At 34.0% G+C, this 22,566-nt stretch overlaps 1 protein-coding gene across 5 annotated transcripts in view; it reads right to left on the bottom strand.

Moving 5' to 3' along the window:
* Window positions 1–3,239: 3,239 nt before the first annotated feature.
* The window catches only part of LOC126768442 (protein still life, isoforms C/SIF type 2), an 81,440-nt gene continuing 62,113 nt past the window's right edge, over window positions 3,240–22,566 (bottom strand). For 2 of the 5 annotated variants that reach the window (XM_050486500.1, XM_050486502.1), the window contains 19 exons: window positions 21,892–22,092; window positions 20,722–20,946; window positions 20,268–20,454; window positions 19,591–19,705; window positions 16,315–16,469; window positions 13,729–13,838; window positions 13,186–13,356; window positions 12,420–12,614; window positions 11,796–11,904; window positions 11,537–11,716; window positions 11,282–11,419; window positions 11,050–11,207; window positions 10,423–10,610; window positions 10,019–10,178; window positions 8,285–8,371; window positions 8,030–8,147; window positions 7,285–7,435; window positions 6,916–7,019; window positions 3,240–4,145 (listed from right to left, as the gene is read on the bottom strand). In XM_050486500.1, coding sequence (XP_050342457.1) covers window positions 3,973–4,145; window positions 6,916–7,019; window positions 7,285–7,435; window positions 8,030–8,147; window positions 8,285–8,371; window positions 10,019–10,178; window positions 10,423–10,610; window positions 11,050–11,207; window positions 11,282–11,419; window positions 11,537–11,716; window positions 11,796–11,904; window positions 12,420–12,614; window positions 13,186–13,356; window positions 13,729–13,838; window positions 16,315–16,469; window positions 19,591–19,705; window positions 20,268–20,454; window positions 20,722–20,946; window positions 21,892–22,092 — 2,925 coding nt within the window. In that variant the 3' untranslated portion in view covers window positions 3,240–3,972. Of the gene's footprint in view, window positions 4,146–5,903; window positions 7,020–7,284; window positions 7,436–8,029; window positions 8,148–8,284; window positions 8,372–10,018; window positions 10,179–10,422; window positions 10,611–11,049; window positions 11,208–11,281; window positions 11,420–11,536; window positions 11,717–11,795; window positions 11,905–12,419; window positions 12,615–13,185; window positions 13,357–13,728; window positions 13,839–16,314; window positions 16,470–19,590; window positions 19,706–20,267; window positions 20,455–20,721; window positions 20,947–21,891; window positions 22,093–22,566 lie in introns of those variants that run through there. The other 3 variants (XM_050486498.1, XM_050486499.1, XM_050486501.1) reach the window with 2 other exon arrangements.

Raw genomic sequence — 22,566 nt, 5'->3', positions numbered from 1 at the left:
TATATACTATATGTCGTGAGTTATATTTTATTAAAAAATATTTAAACCGTAATATTAATTACAACCGAAATTTCGAACATAATTTCGAGTCTTCATAAATATTTTAGTACAAAAATGACATAGGTATAGTTAAAACTTAATGATAAAGGTAAATGGGAACAAAAAAAAATTGCAAATGTATATATTTTATATTTATTCATAAGCAATAAAAAGTAATTTCCATAATATGTGTCACAAAATTGAACTTATCGATACTTACAAAACGAATAGGAATGCATACATCAATAATTTAGAAATCAATGAATACCAACGGAATCACTAAAATTACGAGAGCAATGGAAAGAACATAAGGAATACAAACAAACTACTATCAAACTGCACGACGGTAGCCCGACAGATGCGTGTGCACTCACGTTTAGTGTTCACGAAATACGTAAAGGCACTTTTAATTTAGGCGTAATAATAAAATGAATTCGATAATAAAACTATCAAAATGTCTACCAGCGTCCCGTTGTTTCGTAGGCGGACGTAGTGATAGAAAATATTTGCTAATATTTCAAAAACGTCACGCTAATTTGATGTAGTTTGAAAATATTGTAGAGGAACGAGGAGGCGATGGAACCGAACTAACAAATCATATAAGGTTAAATTATAAAAGTACAACACTTATAATAACATTAGTTACATTCGTATTTTACTTCAATAAGTCTTTCTAAATATTCATTCATTTTCCTACGTTACTTCCAATTGTCATTGAAGTATGAAATACAATCGCAATTAATGAGCACATTCTTCATTTCATTATTCACTCATATTTGTTTATTCTTTTTATTAATTATATTTTCTTAGTATAACAATATCTATAAATTGATTGTATAAGTTCGTAATTATTAAATTCGAATATTTTAACATATGTATATTAATAAACAGGTTTTATTTAATAAATCACAAAACAATTTTCGAACCGATACTTAAAATTTGAAATATCATTGCAATTTGTATTTGTGTGATAATAATAATAATAAATATTACAATATCTACACAGTATTGATACATAATATACAATAAATTTAAAAATTACTGTAAAACATTTAATATAATATTATTAAAACCACAATATATCATATTAACTGAACATGACGTCGTCGGTGATATGTCCTAACTTATAATTATTAAAGATTTTCAATTATAAAAAATATACTTACTCATATTTTAAAACAAGTAAATATTTTAATAAATGTTACTTTCAAACAAATTTACATATGTATTTAATATGCAGATAAAAATATGTACGATAATAAAGTTCTAAAACCTAAAATTATTAATAATATTTATTAAAATACAAGGCAAGAAGGTAAACATAATTTTTCCTAAACACGATACTGAAACATAAAATAATATGAATTTTCGAAACAGTTCAGTTTAGAGTTATATGGTGGTTTTGAATAACATATCTATAATTAATTATCTGTACGTCAAAGAAACGTGTATTTAAATATTTATCAACGGGTAAATAATATAAACCGAGACATGGATATATGTTATATAATTCGCCTAACCTATGATAGAAATTTCGAATTTGATCACGAAGAGAAATTATTATCAAAACTACCTAGTGTACTTTTTCCATAAGGTAATGTGCATATTCAACTATAGGGTAGTTAAGTGATTGCGTTGCCAATGTGAGCAAATGAAACGCAAATAGATTACAGCTAACTAATTTTACGATATATTTACTCCGTACTATGTTAACAGTGAGTATAAAAAGCATGGATATGGGTGTGTGGAACCCAGTTTGGCACAGAATATATATTAAATTTCATTTTTGGCAAATACGTTTTATTAAACTAAGTTAATTGTATGGTATTATTTATAATCAAATATTATTCATTTATTCAAAAGCGTTGTTTGAGGACATAGAAAAATCACTGTAAAATAAATAAATAAATGTAAGCAAGTATCTAAATTAATAAATATACAAAAAGAGTTTAAATCGATAATTGTCATTTACTTAGTTATGAAGTTGTATCGTAGGTTTAAAGTAAATAATATATTAATAACATGTACGCTTTTAAATAATAAAATACATTTTAATATTATTTTGATAAAATATCATACCGACATTGCAATGAAAAGTAAATCTATTGATATTCATTAGCGGGCATTTTATATTTACGGGCTTGACTTAATGACTTAAAGAGATTCTCGTTAGATCTAACATGAATAAATAAAACTTATCGACTATCCGAGTCTATTTTCGTTATATTGGAATAAACGGGAATTTCTAGGCAGGTGTGCGACGTAGCACATTCACGATAATGGGATATATTAATTGAGTTAAGTAACCTTATATAGGTAACGGTATATACATAATTATATAGATACTTCTCAAACCGATTTTATTGATGAGATCTCTATATTTATTACATGTCTTCATACCACAGACGAGACGCACACAGTCTTATGTTGGAAATAATAAAAAGTATTTGAGCATAAAACAAGTTATGTTCACATGTAAATAAATTAAATCTTTGAGCTTTAAGCAATTGCTGTCAATAATTTCTACTGATACTAAAAACATTATTCTCTTGAATATACGTATTATATCTAAAATATTAGTTTGCGAGTTTAATAAACAAACTGAATGTTACTTTTTACAAAATTTCTACGATCACGACTCTATCATCTGTCTCTACCAACCACTCATCATTGCCGTGTCCAGAGATATATAGTAACGGAAGTGCACGGCTCCAATATAAATATAATTAAGTCTTTAATATTGTACATAAGATAATAAACTTTTGTAAATAAACACTTTTAATAAATATTTCTTCAATTAGTTACTGTTTTTGTCTACATTATGTGCAATCAATTACTATATTTCCGTGGTTATACTTGAAAATATCCGATTAAAATTGATTAGTTTATACGTAGTTCAAGTTTTTAACATTATTTTTCTTATCGATTAGATGTATATATTTCATATTTAATTCCTTCCATAATATAATATTCCGTTTTTAAATTAATACAACACGATTGATTAGTTCAGTTACTTTAGTTTCGTAGTATTTTATTTAGACACTGTAAAAATGAAATAATTTTATAAGTCATTGCTTAAAATATAAATTGTGCAATATATATCCGTTAATTTTCAAATCCATGGAAGCATCAATTTGAAATAGATGTGTCATTTATTATTTTTAGAAATAAGAACTCAGTTATGATTTAAAACGCTTTGCAAATAACTGGCTTCTGAACCTTATTTAATTATTTAGAATATTAAGATGTTTATTTTAAATGCATTTATTTAAATCTTTACAGTTAACAAGGTCCATTTAGAATTTAAGACAAATTTCTAAGTTTACAAAAACGCAATGATAGTAAATATCTGCAAATTGATAATAAATCATAATTAGCGAATTTAAGCAATTAAATATGAGATAATTTTATTTCATAATTGGAAGCATAAGATGGAAGTTATAGAATAAGGAAACGATCCAGGTCAGAGGAGTATTATATTGGCGGCGTAGGTTCGTCAGGATTAGAGCGTCAAGTACCTTTGAAATATTTAAACACTATTTTCTCCATAAGAGTTATTTCATGTTACATTTTTGAAAGTTATAGAATTTTTTATTGATCTTTAATATATCCTTTGTTCATTGTCGGTAACTTTTTTTTATAAAATAAGAAATGTTAATTAAACGGATATAACAAATAATGAGATTGAAAAGAACAATCAGTTTGATTTTTGTTTACTCTCGTAGTCGGAATTAATAAAACATTTTCAAAGGTACTTTGATTTGTACGCCCATATAATTTTTGTGATATGAAGTACGAAAATATTTCGTCCGTTCCAATCCGATCCGTTAAGAGGTACATAGTAACTGAATGTATCATGCGTTTTATATGTTGCTGAATGAAGGGATCGAACCGGATCGGAAACAGAGGGAGAGGTTCGGGTCTAGTGGCGTTTTAGTGTCGGTGGTCCGGCGCGAGCGACTTGCGGCTGGCGGAGAGGTGCGGCGCGCGAGGCGCGGGGCGCTGCGAGCGCGGCAGCGTGGTGGGCGCGGGCGCGGGGAGCGGTGCGGGCGCGGGGGCCGCGGCCGCCTCGCTCGCCACGTCGCGCGGTTTCCACACGGGCGACCCTACAACACACCAAACACCGAACTCTTTTACACGTTGCTCTCGTCCGTGACGCGTCCTGGACGTTCCGTCGGATTTTTTTTGAATTTGCACCGATCGCCGGATTGCTGCGGCTCCGCGAAAAGAGTTGAATGTTTGATGAATGTTGTCGTCGTCGCCTCGTCCGCTTGCGCATCGCAATACATGAAACGAAATCGCGACTCGAAATGCATGGTGCACGTCTCGTGCGCGTCGTGCGCTTGGTGCTCAGATGTGCTCTCGGCCGTGTGAGGACCGTTCGGTTGCGATTTCGTTTCGGCTGCGTTGTCACATTGTGAATCGGGCCCGTAAATATGCGAGTGAACGTAGTAGAAAAAGCTAAAAAGCTTTGAAGCTGTGCCCTTAAAGCAGCTAGTTCATGATTCGGAGGTCAACATTGTCATCGAACATTCAAAAAGCTTCGGCGGTGTCGTAACTATTGTGATCGATACTATAGGTATATTAATATAATTTATAGCTATGTCACGATTATATATTTTCATTACCTATTATAAATCTAGAGTGTACCAGTACATAGATGTTTGATTCATTTTACTCTTTCACGACATTAAGTGTTTGGGAATTTAATACGTGCGATATCTAGAGGCCATCCCATGGATAGAGTGCATGTCTAGGTGCTAATAAGTTATTTTAATGAATATTTTCTCTACTTTTATAAATAGGTTATTATGTCGTTAGAGTATTATAATGATGTATATTAAATGCTTTATGGCTAGCCTATTATACGATATTTAGTATGATAATTGAGTATTATATTTGGTTATAGCATGCACATAGATCATATAATTATCGATTAACTATCATAGTATAAGTTATTTAATTGCAGAAAACACATTAACAGCATTGTTTCATATTCTAGTCGATATTGTAGTTTGCGATTAGAGTATAAATTAGAAGGAAGGATTATTGTAATTTCATGATAGTAATAATAATAATAATATTTAGCATAGTAAACAGTAAACTTAAATCTAACTTGAGCAGGCACAGAATAAAAATTAAAAAAATAAATTAATGTTATTAAATATAGGTATTTCGAAATGGAAGACTTAATGGTACAAATCCATAGCGATGTATGTACGTAATAATAACAATATGTTACTTGTATAATGGTAATAAGAATATTAGAAGTGAAATGATTTAATAAGATAAACACTAGGACAAGTTGATTAAGGATTAATTATCATCAGTACGATTCCACAGCCATTAATATGTAACACTTAGCTCTTGAGGATAAGAGTAAAGGGTATTTTTTTATTTAGTTTTACTATGAATCCATTATATACTACATATATTTTTAATTTATGTAATTCTACAGATTATACCCTAGAAGGGGTTGAATCGAGTTATGTAATTGTAAATAGTAATGATTACGTATACGTAATTTGAACCTTGCCAGTTGTCTCAAGCTTCATCTTGCAGTCGTTTTCTACGATTAGATTAAATTAGTTGGTGTCATCTACTTAATACGTAGTGAGATTATATATACGTCTTAAAACAAATCTAGGATTTTTTAAGTTACTATCTAAACACTTAAAATAACTTTCTTTTATCTTTCTCTAATCAATTCCATTCTTTAGTATTCCATTAAAGTCCTTGGTCATAACTCGAGTAGTAGCGACATCGTTCTATATCCACCAATTTTTCGTATCTCTCATTAGGTTTTAGAGACATTTCTCATAAATTACGTTCCATAAAAGGTACGTAGTAGTTATACAACTAAACAACAGCGTTTGCAAACTGTTCACTAAGCGATGAAGGTCCAGCAGTAAGTGACTACAAGATCTTTCGATTTATTTACGTGACAGCTACAACAATGTAACTTCATTCGAAGAAGTGTCGCTTAGTCAACGGTTTGCAACAGTTGTCAAGTAAATTAAACATGTATCTGATCGAAATCATTCTTCAGGCAATGACGGGAGGAAGGGCAACGGCCGCGCTCGTGCCCGGAGCCGTCGAGCGTCTCAACACTGCTGCGATCCGATGTTACTAAAATCGATTGAGACGCTAAAGACTTCCGGCGAGGTTTGGGCTGTTTGCCCTTCCCCTTATGCTAGGAGGTTTTACTTTGCTTCTTCCCCGAGAGGTAGCATTCAACGCAGGTCGGATGCTCGATAGCTTTTGCGATAGACTCGGTCGATTTAGACACGACGATACCCATTTTTATTGCCTTATCTTCGGCTTTCGCCAGTTGTGAGTAGTGCGTCATTCTATCGAGGGAATTAGTTCCTAGTTTAGCTAACTTCTCACCGCTTGATTTAGAAGATCGGCGACTAGTGTTTGGAGATTTGCAGGGAGATCTGTCAAAACTAGCTTGCGGAGTGCGCATTATGCCCTTCTTGGGGGCTGGTTTTGGTGATTTTGCTCGATCAAGGCTACTCTCTCTCGATTTCATTATACTACCGCGGGGTGATCGAGAACCGTCGAAACTCTGCTGAGGCGAGCGAGATTTGTCAATCGATTCTCGAGGGGATTTAGATTGATCAAAACTACCTCTTGGTGATCGATGGAGCGCCTTACTACTTTGCTTCAAGCTGGACTTATTTGGGGATTTGCAAATAATAACTTTCGTCACACGGTCTCTGTCGGGTGAAATATGTCCGCTGGATCTCATTGGAGACCTATCTCTATTAATGCTGCTGCCACTGCCTGACCGTATCACTTTGATTTTTTTCTCTGACGCAGATGAACCCCTTCTCTCTGGTGAAGATTTAAGCGATTGAGACCCATGCTTACCTAGCTCCCTGACCATAGTAGGTTGATACTGGGTTGGTTGATGCGAAGATTGGATAAGTCTGGCCTGGCTTCCCGTACTTCCAGCGCTCAACGTCGACGTCGTGCTGCAAAACAGTTTATAAAATTGAATCAAAAAAAAAATTAAAGCAAAGTTGACTAATTTATCAAAAATCCAGCAAAAATATCAAATTATAACGATTAGTCATTCTTCGACTTCAGCTATATCTAAAAGGGGTGACATATGTATGAGAAACAAGCGAACCTACGTCAGATTATGGATAAATTTAGAGCCGGTATATGAACAGTCAACTAGTGGGTTCCAATCGCGCAGGCGGTGCCGGTGTGGTTAGCCCATACATATGTTGGTACCTGAGGGTGAGGTGGTTGGGAGTGCGGCCTAACCCTCGCTTGGCGGGCGGCGGCGGCGGCTCGTCCTCGCCTTCGGACTTGGAGCCCTCCGCGCCCGCGCCTGCTGCGCTCGCGCTCGACGCACCTGACGCCACTCGCTTGCTAATATCTGCTGGTTTGGGCAAGTCACACATGTTAATCATGCTGTGCTAATAATAACTTGAAAATTCGTCGTTTATATATTATATGTTTCTATCACAACATATACAGAATAGTAGCAAAAAACAGATATTATGACTGTTTATTTCACTATTTTCAAGATATAATAATAGAATATAATAGAAGGAAGGAGATTTAATAGATAATAGATAAATTACTAATTACATATATAATAGGGATAATTTTTATGGGGCTACTATAAAAAGGAATAATAGTTGGTTATATTGAAATATAACCAACCGGCGAAATAGGACTGTCCGAATGATAGAAACATTGTTACAATGTTTTTTTTTTGTCAGATAACCACGAGGTTAAATACACGGAGGGCAGCTTATTAAAATATAAGAATTGATTGGTATTTTTACGATACAATATCTATATAAAGGTAATACATAATAGTATAAGCAATGATAAAATTACAATTTTCTTCGCTCGAAAATCATTTTTCCCTTTTACTTTAATAAATAGCAGGATAGCATTTATTAATTAAAACTATAAAATTATGTGTATACGAGTATGTATATACATATATTAAACGGTTTCTAACCTGCTGTATCGCCAAGCGTCTTGCTTCTCTGTCTAAATGTAGCTTCATCTGAAGATACCTCAGACATTTGCGGTGGTTCCTCAGCTTCTTGTGAGTTCTCCCTAGATAAATCACCGACCTGTCAAAAATTTAAAATAAAATTACTATAAAATAGAGCTATCTATTTGATTACTAGACAGCTCTAGTTAGGTAAACGCATCATCACTTTAGTATATATGTAATGCCAGTGTATAATAAGATATTGAAAATGTATACTTCGATATTTCCAGCAGAGAGGCGTTGTCCAGTAGTTTTAGGTTTCTTGGTCTTTCCAAGTGTTTGGGATCCTTGCATTACCTGCACCTATAAAATATAGTTTAACTTTAAAAACTCTAATACATCATCTAATCTTTGCTAAACAAGAAATACATTTAAATATATGGCTTGAATGATAACGTATTTAATTTTACCGACGCAACATTTAAAGACTGGTGTAATTATTTGCAAAAGACTTTGAATGCATAATTTTAATTCTGCTCTATAACTTAGCCACATTCCAAATCATCTTATACTTTATTTAAATTGGCTTTTGCTAGCACTTTATAACGTCATTTTTCAAAGCTTTTCTTTGTTAAAGCTATTCCTAAAAGGTTCGTTAATTACCTTTTTAAGCACATTTTAGCATATAAAAATACTCCTTTAGATGCCCTTTTGGAAATTATCGTACACTACTACTAGTAGAGTGACGTAAGCATTCGGATTTTAATACCGACCTGGTCTGCTAGACCTTATCCCTAAAAACAGTGTATCACACTCAGTAGATTGTTAAACATAAAAAAAATATCAGTCGATTGCCCTTATTCCGTTGATTTGGAGTTTTTGTCCATATCTTCTATAGTTTATCTTCTATAGTAATTTCCTTAGTCGTTAACTTCTCGCTCATGTCATATACCGCACAGTCTCTTGCCTTATATACAGAGATACACTCGTACCATACCATATATCATATCGTAACAAATATATTGTGTTACAATAAAATACATCTGTGAGAAGAACATCTTACTAAAACATAAAAAAGTAAAAAAGAGAGAAGATTTCCAAGAAATAATTCATTACAGTAATAGAAATAATAAACAAATAATTCTACCGCAATTATTTAACTGCAGTTTTGTTAATGTAGCTCATATTACTAAAGTTTGCCAATTTATTTATTTATTTATCAAAAAGTAATAATTACCTATTTTAAGCCGTATTTCATTTAATTTTAAAATCATCATTTAAAACAGTTTCGGTCATATTCGATTTTATTTTGCAGTTCAAGTTTGAAAAGTTATCTGAATCTAGAAAAAGTTTCTCCTCAAAGTTTCAGACTGGCTAATGAGAAAAACTTTTTCAGTACTACACATTTCAAAATCTGTGGCTACCCAAGGCTTCGTATATTATTCAAGTCTTGCACAAAAATCCTAGAGAATGAAATGTAAGTATATGTATAGTCAGACAACTGTTTATGAAAATGAAAGCAATGAATAGAAATTAAACAGAACTTAGATATTTAATAGTTAACTCGTTAAAGGTATATATGATACAAATAATAATAATAAGTGAGTGAGTGAGATATGAGTATTTAACCAATCGGAGTGGGCCTAACGTGCCAAGGTATCGTTACCGTTGCCTATAACTTATTTTATTTGAATTTATTTTTGTCGATTATTTTTTGTTTTTGATAAAACTTAATTTTGTTACATGACTTATTATTTTTTGAATATAATTCGTGTAATTATTCTATTATATAAATACTATATAAAACTTGCTTCTATCTTTTATAAATCTTCATATGATGTATGTAAATTCTATGCTGTAAAAAATCTCTACAATAGACTACTACAATTTAGCATAGAGGTTTCGCCTTGATTGGTCAAAATGTTAAGCATTCGAAGTTTTACTATTTGCTCTATCAAGATATACGTGATTGGTATTCAGTAGTAGGTTAACTGTTTAAGCAGTCGTCACCTGGTGCTTGGGTCGGTCGAGCGTGTGGTGCGAGTGGTGCGCGTGCGGCGCGCGCGGCGGGGCGGGCGCGGGCCGCGCGCTTGGCAGCGACATATTGCGGACCGACTCGCGGATTATTTGCCGAATTGTCTTGAGGAACGCGTTGCGGAAGTCCGCGGTGCTGTTGAATGGTCTCATTATTAAAGAAACGACGAATTATTGCTGTTGATATCAGGTTCGAAAATCCCTTCGTCACTCGGAAGTAAAGAATGATTACATTTTTGTTTAAACTGTGACTAAGTACTATTCATGATACTTTATAAACTACACGTAGGTCAACTTATAGAGCTGTCAAGTTTTGTGTTCAATTGTCGTATTGAAATATAATTTTAATTTTAGATATAAGCAGATTTGTGTTATTTTACCTGTTTGATAAAACGTAAACTTTTTCGGATCGTCGTTGGAGTTGACTGCGCAAGTGGATAAGTTCCCAGAGGAAGTGACTGTCCATATCCTTAGCTGAGGAAGCTCGAACTTGCACTTCCGTTACCGGTATCAATACTTGGTAACGAATTATTTCTACCTCGTTAGAATTATTTTTTGAGGAAACACCCTACAATTCAATATTAGACGTTTTAAAACAGAGTTTCACATACAAAGCACAACTTGCATCGAGTATAAATATGTGTAAAAGTAAATTCAAATTTGCCTCTAAATAACAAGTAATTACAAAAATACGACAGTAAAATAAGAATTTTTTTCAGTGCAGGTTTTAAATTTAATACTAAATAAACGTAAAGATCAACAGAGTAAGCTAACTAGAGAGGCGCTGTAAGTTCATTATAAGCCTTTGGTTAACTCACAAATTAAGAGTGCTATTTTTTTTTTAGAATAAAACAAGTTACATAAACGAATTTACTTTTCCCTAGGAAGTAATTCTAATTATTTTCAGTGAACATAAAAATTTTTACATACATAAACAGTTATAGAATAGAAACTGTAAAGAACGTGATGCAGTGCAAGTTTTGTGTATTCAAAGACAAGAAGCTCACCATTAACTTTTTCTTCTGTCTCAGTCTTTCTTTGCAAAGGAAGACAACGGCTGATTTAAAAACAAAACACATAGCGTGCAATTCCAGTCCCTTCTTTATTTTACCTAAAAAGTCTGATATATTCAACCATTCTACGCCTCCATAGTACAACAAATCACCTGAAAATATTCACGATGGCATTAAATTCCATAAAAGTTTATCTTATTTGATTTTTATTACTTATTAATCTAACCAGGGCTCAGATCAATGGGTTGCTTGCAAGACTTCTGGTGTTGTCTAAACAAATGATCAAATATAGCACCGTATTCTTCGTGTATGCGTTGCATTTCATTTATATGCTCTGCAACTTTTTCCATTCCCTTTAAGGCTTCTGTAACGTGAATAAATAGTATCTCATTCATAAAATAAATTTACAGTTTAATAATTTATACAATAATATTATTATATCTGAATTTAAAGTGGCTATTATTATATATTACTGCCTTACCCACTAAATGAAGATGTTCCTCCGAATTCACGTCAGTCAAATTTCTCAACTGTTGCAGAAGTAATGGATATTTGAGGATTCTTTGAATAGGTTTAATTAGGTACGACTCTAAAGTTGAAGAATGTTGTTGTTTTGGATTGCGAGCTGCCAAGAATTCTTGTAACGCTTGGTTACCTTCGTCTGTTAGCAATGAAAATACATTTAGTACAAAGTTAAAAGAAAATCGATTAAGAGATATTATCTCATGTGAAAAACTTACTCGGATGTAAAACTTTCTGTGCCTTACTGTGACTGGCGCAGAAAGAACTGTATAATTTGAAATGGTTGACGTAATAGAGGAAAGCATTTCCAACTGCGAAGAGAACGTTCTGGAAAGTTTTATGAAAATGCTTAAATTTTACCGAAATTATAGAAGTTATGAATGGCACAACTCAACACACATATAACGTTCAATAAAATATATGTAGTTACGTTACGTTAGTTATAGTTTGTTTTTTGTTGTTATAGAATTGGTAGGCGGACGAGCAAATGGGCCACCTGATGGTAAGTGGTCACAAACGCAAATAGACATTCGCATTGTATGAAAATATGTTAATCATCGCTTTCATCGCCAATGCGCCACCAACCTTGGGAACTAAGATGTTATGTCCCTTGTGCCTGTAATTGCACTGGCATACTCACCCATCAAATCGGAACACAACAATACCAAGCAGTGCTATTTGTTACCTACCCAGAGGTGCTTGCACAAAACCCTACCACCGATAAAATATTTAAATAAACTTGTTGGATTAAACAAAATGTAGGCTATTTTGTATTGAATATTAATGGACTATATAGTTTTTGATGATAATATACAATAATTGAATATATATCGTCTTCATACCTTGAATTGATTAGATAATTCGAAATGGTTGAAATTGGGTTCAGCCTCCAGCGCTTCTTCTAAATTTTGTAGGAATTGTCTTTGGAAAGTTACTATCTCTTGAATATTTCCAAACAAAGCGTTGATTTCGGCGTTCGATAAAAAAGTTTCCTTCTTCAGCGGTTCCAAGTAATTCTCCAACAAGTTATTTAGATGCTGCAATTATTGGTAAAGTAAGACACACAGTCGATAGCTCATTTAGTCAGTTGTTTAGCTGTAAGTTTCAAAAAGTTATAAATTTACCTTAAATTTAAGATTTTACCCATGTTTATTACCCATTTTTATAATATAAAGCTTCCATTATTTAAATGCGTTAAAATAAAAACAATTCAAATGTAATCTATGCTTTTATGAATAAAAAAAAGGCCAAATAGGCATTAAAATCATTTTAGCTGTAAAAGGAATGTATATGTATTTATCATTTAACACAGAATAAAATCCATACACGAATTATTAATATATCAGATAAAAACGGGATGCGACGCGATCACCCGTCATAATGATATATTTTGCACGTCGTAGATCCAATCGAGTAATCGGCCGTGAAAGCGCAGTCAGCTGAGTATTACGACACGTTTTTACCACCTCAGATCTTTCGATAAGCCGCAACGCCGGTTCGTACGAGATAGATAATGGTTAGATAATATCTGACACTGTCGATTGAGCGTCCTCGACTCTAGTCTCTGAACGTGAACGTAAGATATCGATTCATAGAGCCTCGACCAACCTTGACGTAAGCGCGCTCGGTGTCGACGAGCTCCATGAGGACTTTACGCAGCTTGTCCGCGTCGGAAAGGTGTCGCGAGGGCGTGACCGCCGCGCTGGTCAGGCTGCCGGTGGGGCTGCCACGGCGCGTGTCGGCCGGAGAACGGCACCAGCCCGTCACCTGCTCCGCACTCTGCCGCACACGGACACGCCCACACTTCTATTTATGCCCACGGATTAAAGCTATTATTGCTACGTAGCAAATGTTATGATGATAACGAAACAATGATTGCGGGGAATACTTTTGGAGCGTGTTCCTTACGAAAGTTCGTTTCTTCCGAGTCTGATTACTCTTATACTTGAAATTATTGGATAAATCTTAGAAATCGATACCAATATAAGGTTGATTAATTAATCATTTAGAAACGGATTTCGTATCGAAGCGAGTGCCCTTGAGTAGTCGACGGAAAAGGTTACGTAGATCGTTGAGATGTCGAGTCAAGCGGGTGAAGGGTGCAGGAGTGAGCAAAAAAGCTTTTTAAGTGAAGTCTTCCTTATTAAGCACCTTAAGGAGGTTCTCGATCTCGAAGGAGTTAGTCCGAGAGCTAACCTTCGGCGGGCCCGTGCTCGTCGCATCGCCATGTGCTTCCGCTTCTGGGCTGTACAGTTCTTTACCTGTTTGTATTTAGATTATTATTTCTTCAAATGTATAATATTCTGTAGATCAGAAATGTATTTTGTAACTTTTATTCTAATTTATAAATAATTTACAGAATATATCGTTCTTATAAAATACTATATAGTTATCACATTCGAATTGGAATTGTAATAGGTGTTTTATTATATATTATCATATCTTTAAGTATTAAATTTTTTTTATTATTATTAATATTATACCCGTTATACAAGAGCAATCAGTTGAAATCGTACATAAGCCTATGTGTGTACCATATGTGTTATATGCGTAGGTACAAATATTGCTCGGTAGGTAATAGTGTATTAAGATTTACAACGGAAATTAAAATAATTAACGCAGAATGTTAATTACAATTATTATATGATAATCAAAATGTAGCTAATATTGGAATATCACATCTGAAATAAAGCCGCCCTAAATTGCTATCAAGTACGTCTGAGTCATGACGACGCTCAAAATCACCGGCGATATGAAATACGAAACGTAATTATTTATTTGGGTTTTTGATAAGGCAGCAGATTTCAAAATTAACGGCTAAATTACATCTCAGTTCGTATTGTGATAAGAAGTGACACAATGAGTTTTTTGGTCGAGGTAAGTCGACATCAGGGGCGAGCAAATAGCCCAGGGGAAAGGGTCGCGACCTTTATTTGGAGGCCGCGATGAGTGGTTTTGCTTTCAGTTTTGAATTTGCTGTAACCTACTTCATAAATCTAAAACACTAGGCTTAAGGAACATATTATCAGTTTTGCTTTGTACGTTAAAATTACTATATATTACTGGTAAATGCCGATATGATGTATTCAAATATATAATTTAAATTCAAATATATTCATGACATTCTCGTTTAAAATAAATTATAATTTATTTTTGTATGGTTATAATTATGATACTTTTGTACAAGTTTTATAATGTCGAAATTACAGTTTTAAATAAAACTGATTATCTCCATTACAGTGATATAAAAGATAAAAATGAATAAAGCTGCTCTGTTTGAATGTGGCAATATAATAGCGCGTAATAAGGATTTATGCGGTCGATGAGGCTTATTGTTCCGAGTTCATATTCTCTATCGTAGCATCAAGTATCGCCTCGCATGTCAAACCAATACGGTATTATAATTGCCTCTTGTGTTGCAGACCCTCGTACTGAAATAAATCACAGCGAGTGAATCAAGAGCGTAGCAATTTCGGGCTCGTTCTAAATAGTGACCACACCGCTACAATGATACCGTTTCGGGAGACAAAAGGCTCCATTTGTAATTAACTTTTAAAATGAACTGATACGAGTACTGTATATTTTTTAATTCAACCCTATTTTAAATACCTTTATTCTAAATTTAGATGCGTCAATTCAATAGCATTAATCGATGCAAAATAAATTTCATTTTTGCAATCTATTTAATTTATTATTATGTTCAAAGGCAACTCTTCTGATAGAATATCTAATTAATATGAGTAGGTACTCCATACTTAACATATTTACAATATGAAAATATCCTATTAAAATTAATTAATGTGACCTATTTATTAGACATACATAACAATCAAAAAGAGCATACAATTACCAGAATTATATAGTATAAAAGTTAGCATTGGGAATCGATAACCGCAAATTGAAATGATGCTAATTGTAATACTTCGGTGTACTAATAACAATACTGGCTGACAGCCACAATATTGGAAGCTAATGAAATTTTGGTATAGCGGAATCGTTGCCAAGTATTACGTCGACGAAAAAACTCAAGTTGCTTGTTAAGCATTAATATTGTGAGATAAAAATAAAAGTATTTTTGTTCATGTTGTTAACAAAGAAATAAATTGGTTTAACATACAATATAAAATGTTTATGATTATTTGCGTCCATCTGAATATGTTATTTCTTATTATTGCGAATATTTACATAATATAATGAATACTGTACATAGTACCGAAACGTAGTTTCTGACCAACGATATAATAGCGTGTGTGCTTGGGCATCAATATCTCGTCAGTAGAGGCACGGACATATTCGTTATGCTTTAATTGAATTCTAACAACATAACGCTTCGTTAGTTCGAAAGATTAAGTGTTGCCATGGTCGCTGAGAGTTGCAGGTTGAAAATATAAGAGCAATTTCTATACAACGTGCGCATTAAATACAGGGCTGGATTTTAGAGTTTATGCTAGGAACCATATATATACAGCATGTGTTGATGTAAGGCTTAAAGTTACGCTGTGACACCGGCGTCGTTGTTTGGTCACGTGTGAAGAGCTCTCAGAAATGTAATTATTATTTAAGCCCAAAATTATCTTGCTACGCCGGCTATGGTTAATTTAAAATTTCAGGTAAACAGAAAACCCAACGACATCAAACGCTCATCTTTTTTATCATAGCCTAAATAAATGCGCTAACAATCAATATGTGTAATGATCGTTACGGGTGTCAGTCAAGGAGTATAAACAATATACTCACTCCAAGCAGGCGCCGGCACGATGAGGCCGGATATCATGTCGTCGGAGATGACGGGCGGCTCGCTAGGCGGCGGTGGACACACCAACGAATCGATTATATCGTCCGTGGCTGCGCGCATCACGCCGCTCAGCTCCGGCGGCTCCGTCCGCGACGACCTGCGACCAAACCGTGTTCACGATTCCTCTACATTTATTATTTCCTAGTAAACCGCGATTCTAATTGTCCGGTTGACTGTATTTATTTTACAACTCAAGAGAATATTCTTCTATTTGGTTGGTAGATTACGAACGTTGGAAAAATTTTGTCTAGGCGTATCAAAATCCTTTAGGAAAAATCACATGTGGAGCAGAGCGCACATTAGTCTATTTACCAAAAATCTACTAAAAATTCTAAAGATATTTTTAGAATGTAATACAGCATTCTGATTACATTTTTATGTTATTGCTAATAAAGATCAATAAAATAAATATACGAAAGGTAATATAAATTTGAAATACAATAAGTGGGATAAAATTTTTAGAACCTAGAGCATGTTGTTTGAAAAAACATATTTTATGTTCAATGTGTATTTTGATTCTCGTAACCAATATAATTGTTTATAAAACCTGACAAAAGCGAAGCTACCATAGCTTTTAAATTTAGGTACTGAAATCTAATTCATAGCTAGTACCTATTGGTGATCTCATGCAGGCATGTCATCCATTTCCGACAGTTCCGTAAGCGCGGACTCGTATGTAAATTGCATCCACTATACAGACGTCTGTTCCCTGCGTTTAGAACGCTCTAGTGTTTGAATTAGAACAGCGAGAAAGTAGGTTGGAATAAGCGTAACAGTTATTTGTGTAAGTTCGACTTAATGAAAATGCAGCACTTTAATGCTGGAAAATGAATTTAATTAATTCGTTCATTGAAGCTTATGCTTGATCGTTTTTTAGGGCTCGCTTGTAGAAAACATACGAAGACTTCAATGATTAAAACAAAGGCTTTCAAAACATAGACTCATACACCATACACATAAAAATCAACGAACAATATTAGTTTAATTGTAAGGAATGAACTCATTGAACGAATAGTTCAAGTTAGTAGTTTAGTTTTTTAATTAAATTTATCTAATGTTATCATTATATTTTTTTCATCATGCCAGAAAAAAAAACAGATATAAACAGTAACAGCCTGTTAATGTCCCACTGCTGAGCTAAGGCCTCCTCTCCCTTTTTGAGGAGAAGGTTTAGAGCTTATTCCACCACGCTGCTCCAATGCGGGTTGGTAGAATACACATGTGACATAATTTCAATTAAATTAGACATATGCAGGTTTCCTCATGATGTTTTCCTTCACCGTCAAGCACGCGATGAATTATAATCACAAATTAAGCACATGAAAATTTAGTGGTGCTTACCCGGGCTTGAACCCACGATCATCGGTTAAGATTCACGCTTTCTAACCACTAGGCCATCTCGGTTCAAAACAGATATATTAGAATTAAATATAAAATGCTTGCTTCCCTTGATTGAGATTTTTTTTAGCACACTCAAAAAAGATAAAATAATTTACTTGTATTTTCAAATGAAGTTGACAACAAAAGAATTCCCATTAGGTCATAAAATTGTCTCGTCATATTATATATAATAGATCGATATATAACTTTTATATGCCAGTAATATATCTGTACTTTCGACATTGAATTCTTTACTTTTTGTAAGCTACTGCCGTACTTTACAAAGCTACTGTTGTACCAATTTAAACAGGCGATTATGATCTTGATATTATATATAATATTACGTTTCAAATTTCTTATAAAATGTTTCAACCATACGGAACACTATTTATTAATGGTAAATTGTACAATATACAGTACAAGAGATGGTAATGAAATGTGAACAATAACTGAAATGTATCTCGACGGAACGATTTCAAGGTAAAATATAGTTAGTATTAAGTCATTACTTTTAGAATAATTTAAATAACAATTTTAAAAGTGAACTCATCGATAATTAAATGAAATTTTTCGTTATCTTCAAAATATCAGGACTGTTATTTTATTATATTTTAAGTTCATATCGGTTCAATTGAAATTGTAAACGACAACATTTTCTTTAATTCAATTCAGTGAATTTGATTTTTTTTTTCGTTTAATATAAAAGCCCTGATTGAGTCGGGCGGCTTTAAAGTAATAAGTATCGAAAATAATTTTGAAGCAAAAAAAAGTTTTGTTACGAAGACAATGGCTTTTCTTTTCGTATGAAATATTTTTGATTTATTTTTTGGAGCACAAATTTAAAAGGTATCATGATTCTGCGACCGGGAGACGTTTTTTGTCGAACTTACCACAATCAACAGGACTAATTTCTGGTCAGGTTTAATACGCAGAGGAGAAGAGCTCAGTTGATGTAAAAGTTGCCAAGGCTCATTCAATATGGGGCTGTAATAATAATAATTCACGCGCGACGTCAAGAGGCTCGGCTGCGGCGCGCACAATGGCGTGCGCGAGACGCGGGTGAGGGCCGCGGGCGAGCGATAGGGTTGCCAGATTTTTTTCAGGAACAAACATTCTAGACTCAGTGATTTTAGTTTTATGTAGCTATTTATATTTTGATAATATTATTTTGATATATATTTAATAGAGATTACTGTATTATGTATTTTCGGACCAAGTTACTATTACAATCTTGCAACACATGATATTGTTTTCGATTTAACGATGTACTTATTTTTTCTAAACTTGATTTATAAAACTTTGTACGTCTTCCCTAAGTTAATGTACTTAAGTATATTATTTCCCCGATAAATATGAAAGACCGTAGATTTTAACAAAATTAAAGAAACAGGCCTAGGATAGGGTTTTTAAAAGGACGTTAAAATTCTAAGTCAGTATTTAATTTATCGGCCTCTTGGTTAACCTAGCGAGGGAGCATGTAGGTCGTTGCGAGCGCTTCAGTAAACTTGTCGCGGTCGAAAGGTCAGGTGTATGAGGGCGGGAAATGCCGACGCGAGCCTTCCACCCTGCGAGACTTCCACACAAGGAGCGCTCTGCCACGCTTTGACTTCCGTTTTATTAGGTCCCACGACCCGCTTTCCAGTTTCGCTCCAGGCTACACTCACAAAGCCACGAGAAGCCTTTTATTCATAACGAACTCGACCTCGCTGCATCGAATTATGCGAATCGATGCTAACGAATGCACGCGAAGACCGTTGATTAATGAACAGCGGCTTACTCACCTACCGATCGGCAAAATTGCATGAAAGTGATAATTAATAGACGAGTTTAAACCTTACCTCATCATCATAACCAGGGAGAGTTCCTCTTGTAGCACGCTCTCCAAATACATCATATCTAGGTCAGATACGATCGCTCCATTAATTACCATTATTTCGTCGCCTTTGATTATACCTGACAACAAATTGATTGCATAACATTTTTTAAACAGGGTATTTGGATTCTAGTACTTTATAGAACGATCTGTGAATTGCAATGTTAATAACCACAACTTTTGTAATTTTATGTTATTTTATTAACGATTTACTTTATTAGTTTTATATCATTGTTAATTTATCAAAGAATGTTCTACGATTTTTGAAAACAAAACACCTATACATTTAATATTTTGAAGATATACCAAGGGATTGCTATTCTTAATCTTATCAATATTTTGAATCAATGACAGGTTAAAAATCGATAAGAATGACTATTTGCAAATAATCGGTGTTAAGTTTACTATATAAATAAGCAACTCAAATGTATATAATAGATTTAGAAAAGTTACACGTTTAGAGTTTGTCTTGCTTTTTAATCCTAACAAAAAATCGATAGTACTTACGAGAGAGGATTCTTTCGCATACTTCCCGTACACGGAAATCATGCTTTCGATCTACGCTACTCGATTTACGCTAGTTAAATAAATTACTTGTACCTGTAATTAATAATGAAAATGACTTTGTGAAGGTTATGTTACCATTCTGCATAGCGACGCTCTTGTCTTCGACGCGGCTGACGTAGCAGCAGAGCTCGTCCTGGCGCTCTGCATTCTCGATGAGCTCAGCCTCAACGCTAAAGCCCCACATCTGCTCTAGCGTCGTGCGCTGCAGCTCCACTTGATACAGGATTTTGGCGCACACTTCTACTACTTCATGAGTGTGTAGCTACATCAATTATCATGATAAATTTTTGCTATAAATAATATTATTGATTTTAATTCTAATTTTTTATAAAAAAAATGTAGTCGTTAAACAAATAATTACAATTTTGTAATTATGTTATATTTATTAACGTATATCGAATTGATATTTATATCAATTAATCTTTATATTAGTATTAATTCAGTTAGAATTTCTTAAAATACATAATGTTATATGTTTATTTTTTTTAGACGTTGCCGATTTAGAATGCATTAGCATAGATCAACTCACATAGGTTTCAATGAGATCACTTCTATGCGGCACGAAGTAGTTGTGGTCTTCCATGTCGCGCCGTTTCTTCACCCTCACGAAGTGCTCGAGCGGGTTGAGCGAGCGCCGAGCGCAGGCGGACGCGAGGAACTCCTCGACCGACATCCCTTCGCGTACGCCCACAGTCGCAGTGGTACCTTCGGGTAATGAAACCCTTACGGCGGCTTCGCCTTCTTCACGCGACATCTGTTTTACAATGGGAACATCACAAAAGAACGCCCACATAAAAGTCTCAGTCCATATTTTAAAAAAAGCGAAGAAAAGAAAACAAAAACTTGGTGTAATAGACAAAAGGACTTCCAACGGGAATATATAACGTTCCTGAAATATAATGGTTACTTATATTCTGTGTATAAGGATTGTTCAAAATGTTAAATAGTAATTATAATAGTTTTAATGTTAGTCTAATGTGAATACCTAACAAAATTCTTGTCTGTAAGTCTTAATTTTTGCCTTAATTTTTTGTACAACAAAACTACTGTACATAGTTTTGTAAAGAAAAACCGTCATAGTACAACTTAATTTGGGTAGTAAAGCTACTGTGTTTGCTCGAGGGCAATTTACCGCTTTCCTTAATAGAGCCGTGCTCGTAATTTGTTCTAGTAACAAGGGCGAAATGTCTAATGACAGGCAGTCGGCGGCTGCGAGTAACTAAGTAATCGTTGCTTTTCGTGACAGTGTATATTACAAGTTCCTAAGATATTAGACGGCACGCCACCTCCATATACTTATACCTGAACTAGGAGTTACAGTTTTCCTGAACTTTGAGAAAATATTGTGTATTTTTGTTTTAGTTTATTGTAGTACATATAATTAGAAAGAGTTTTGAAAAATAATTCTAAAAACAAAAACATAAATTTAATCTGTAAAACTCAAATGTTATCCAAGAATTACCATTTCAAATACAATATTAAAATGTTGTAAGCTACTGGACAGCAATGAACAGTGCTTCATCTAATTGGGTACGACGGCCTCAGCGCCGCATTTGCCTTTGTAATTCAATTTTCACGATAATGGATACTTTCGTTATACGAGTAATTCTGTGATGTAACTTATGATGGGTTTAGAAAAAGAATACATTGAAATTTTATAAAAAAAAATGTTACCATAATTATGAAGAAATATACCAACCTGCATGGAACGTCGGCTGGAACCAGAGTTGGATCGTGACAGATTAGGAGCCCTGCGCTTGGTTGCGCCGCGGCCAGCAAGTAAGTTGTTTAGCAGCGAGGGGGAGCGTGCGCAGATGAACGCGTGGAATGATGACACCGTGAACACGCCCAGCTTGTTCAGCGTGCTTTTGGTGCCACGTGACACGTGCGTCAGCAATGACTGGAACGTTTCTCACACTTAGCCCTATGCTACTTTTAAAATTTTATAAATCTATTGAACGAAACTCGCTATAGTTCGCATGCAATTATTTGATTAAATACATGTATCATTAGTATATTGTGATGTTTGAAAAAAATTAAGTATATGTATTTTTTAAACCACAAAAAGTTTACCATTTAATTGAAATTTATTTACAAATTATTTTAGTTTATTACTATTAAAAAAAGCTAAAATAATTTAAAAATCACAATCGTGAAACGTTTTTGTCATAAAAATACAATTTTTTTTTGTATTGTAATTAACAATAAAGTTTGTGCTAAGTTAGCATTGATAGAGCAGTAAAGTGTGACAAGTAATAATTTCCATGTTTCTCGAAGAAAGCTCTTAAAAAAAATTGAAGTTTTTTTATCCTAATAACAATTCCGATCAGATAATGACGTCTTCCTGACTGTTTTCGGCCCCGGCAGCCATTCC

This window comes from Nymphalis io, chromosome 5 (assembly GCF_905147045.1).
Source record: "Nymphalis io chromosome 5, ilAglIoxx1.1, whole genome shotgun sequence".
Taxonomy (NCBI): Eukaryota; Metazoa; Arthropoda; class Insecta; order Lepidoptera; family Nymphalidae; genus Nymphalis; species Nymphalis io.
Note: the sequence above shows the minus strand (reverse complement) of the source record. Positions and strands in the feature narration are given on the sequence as shown.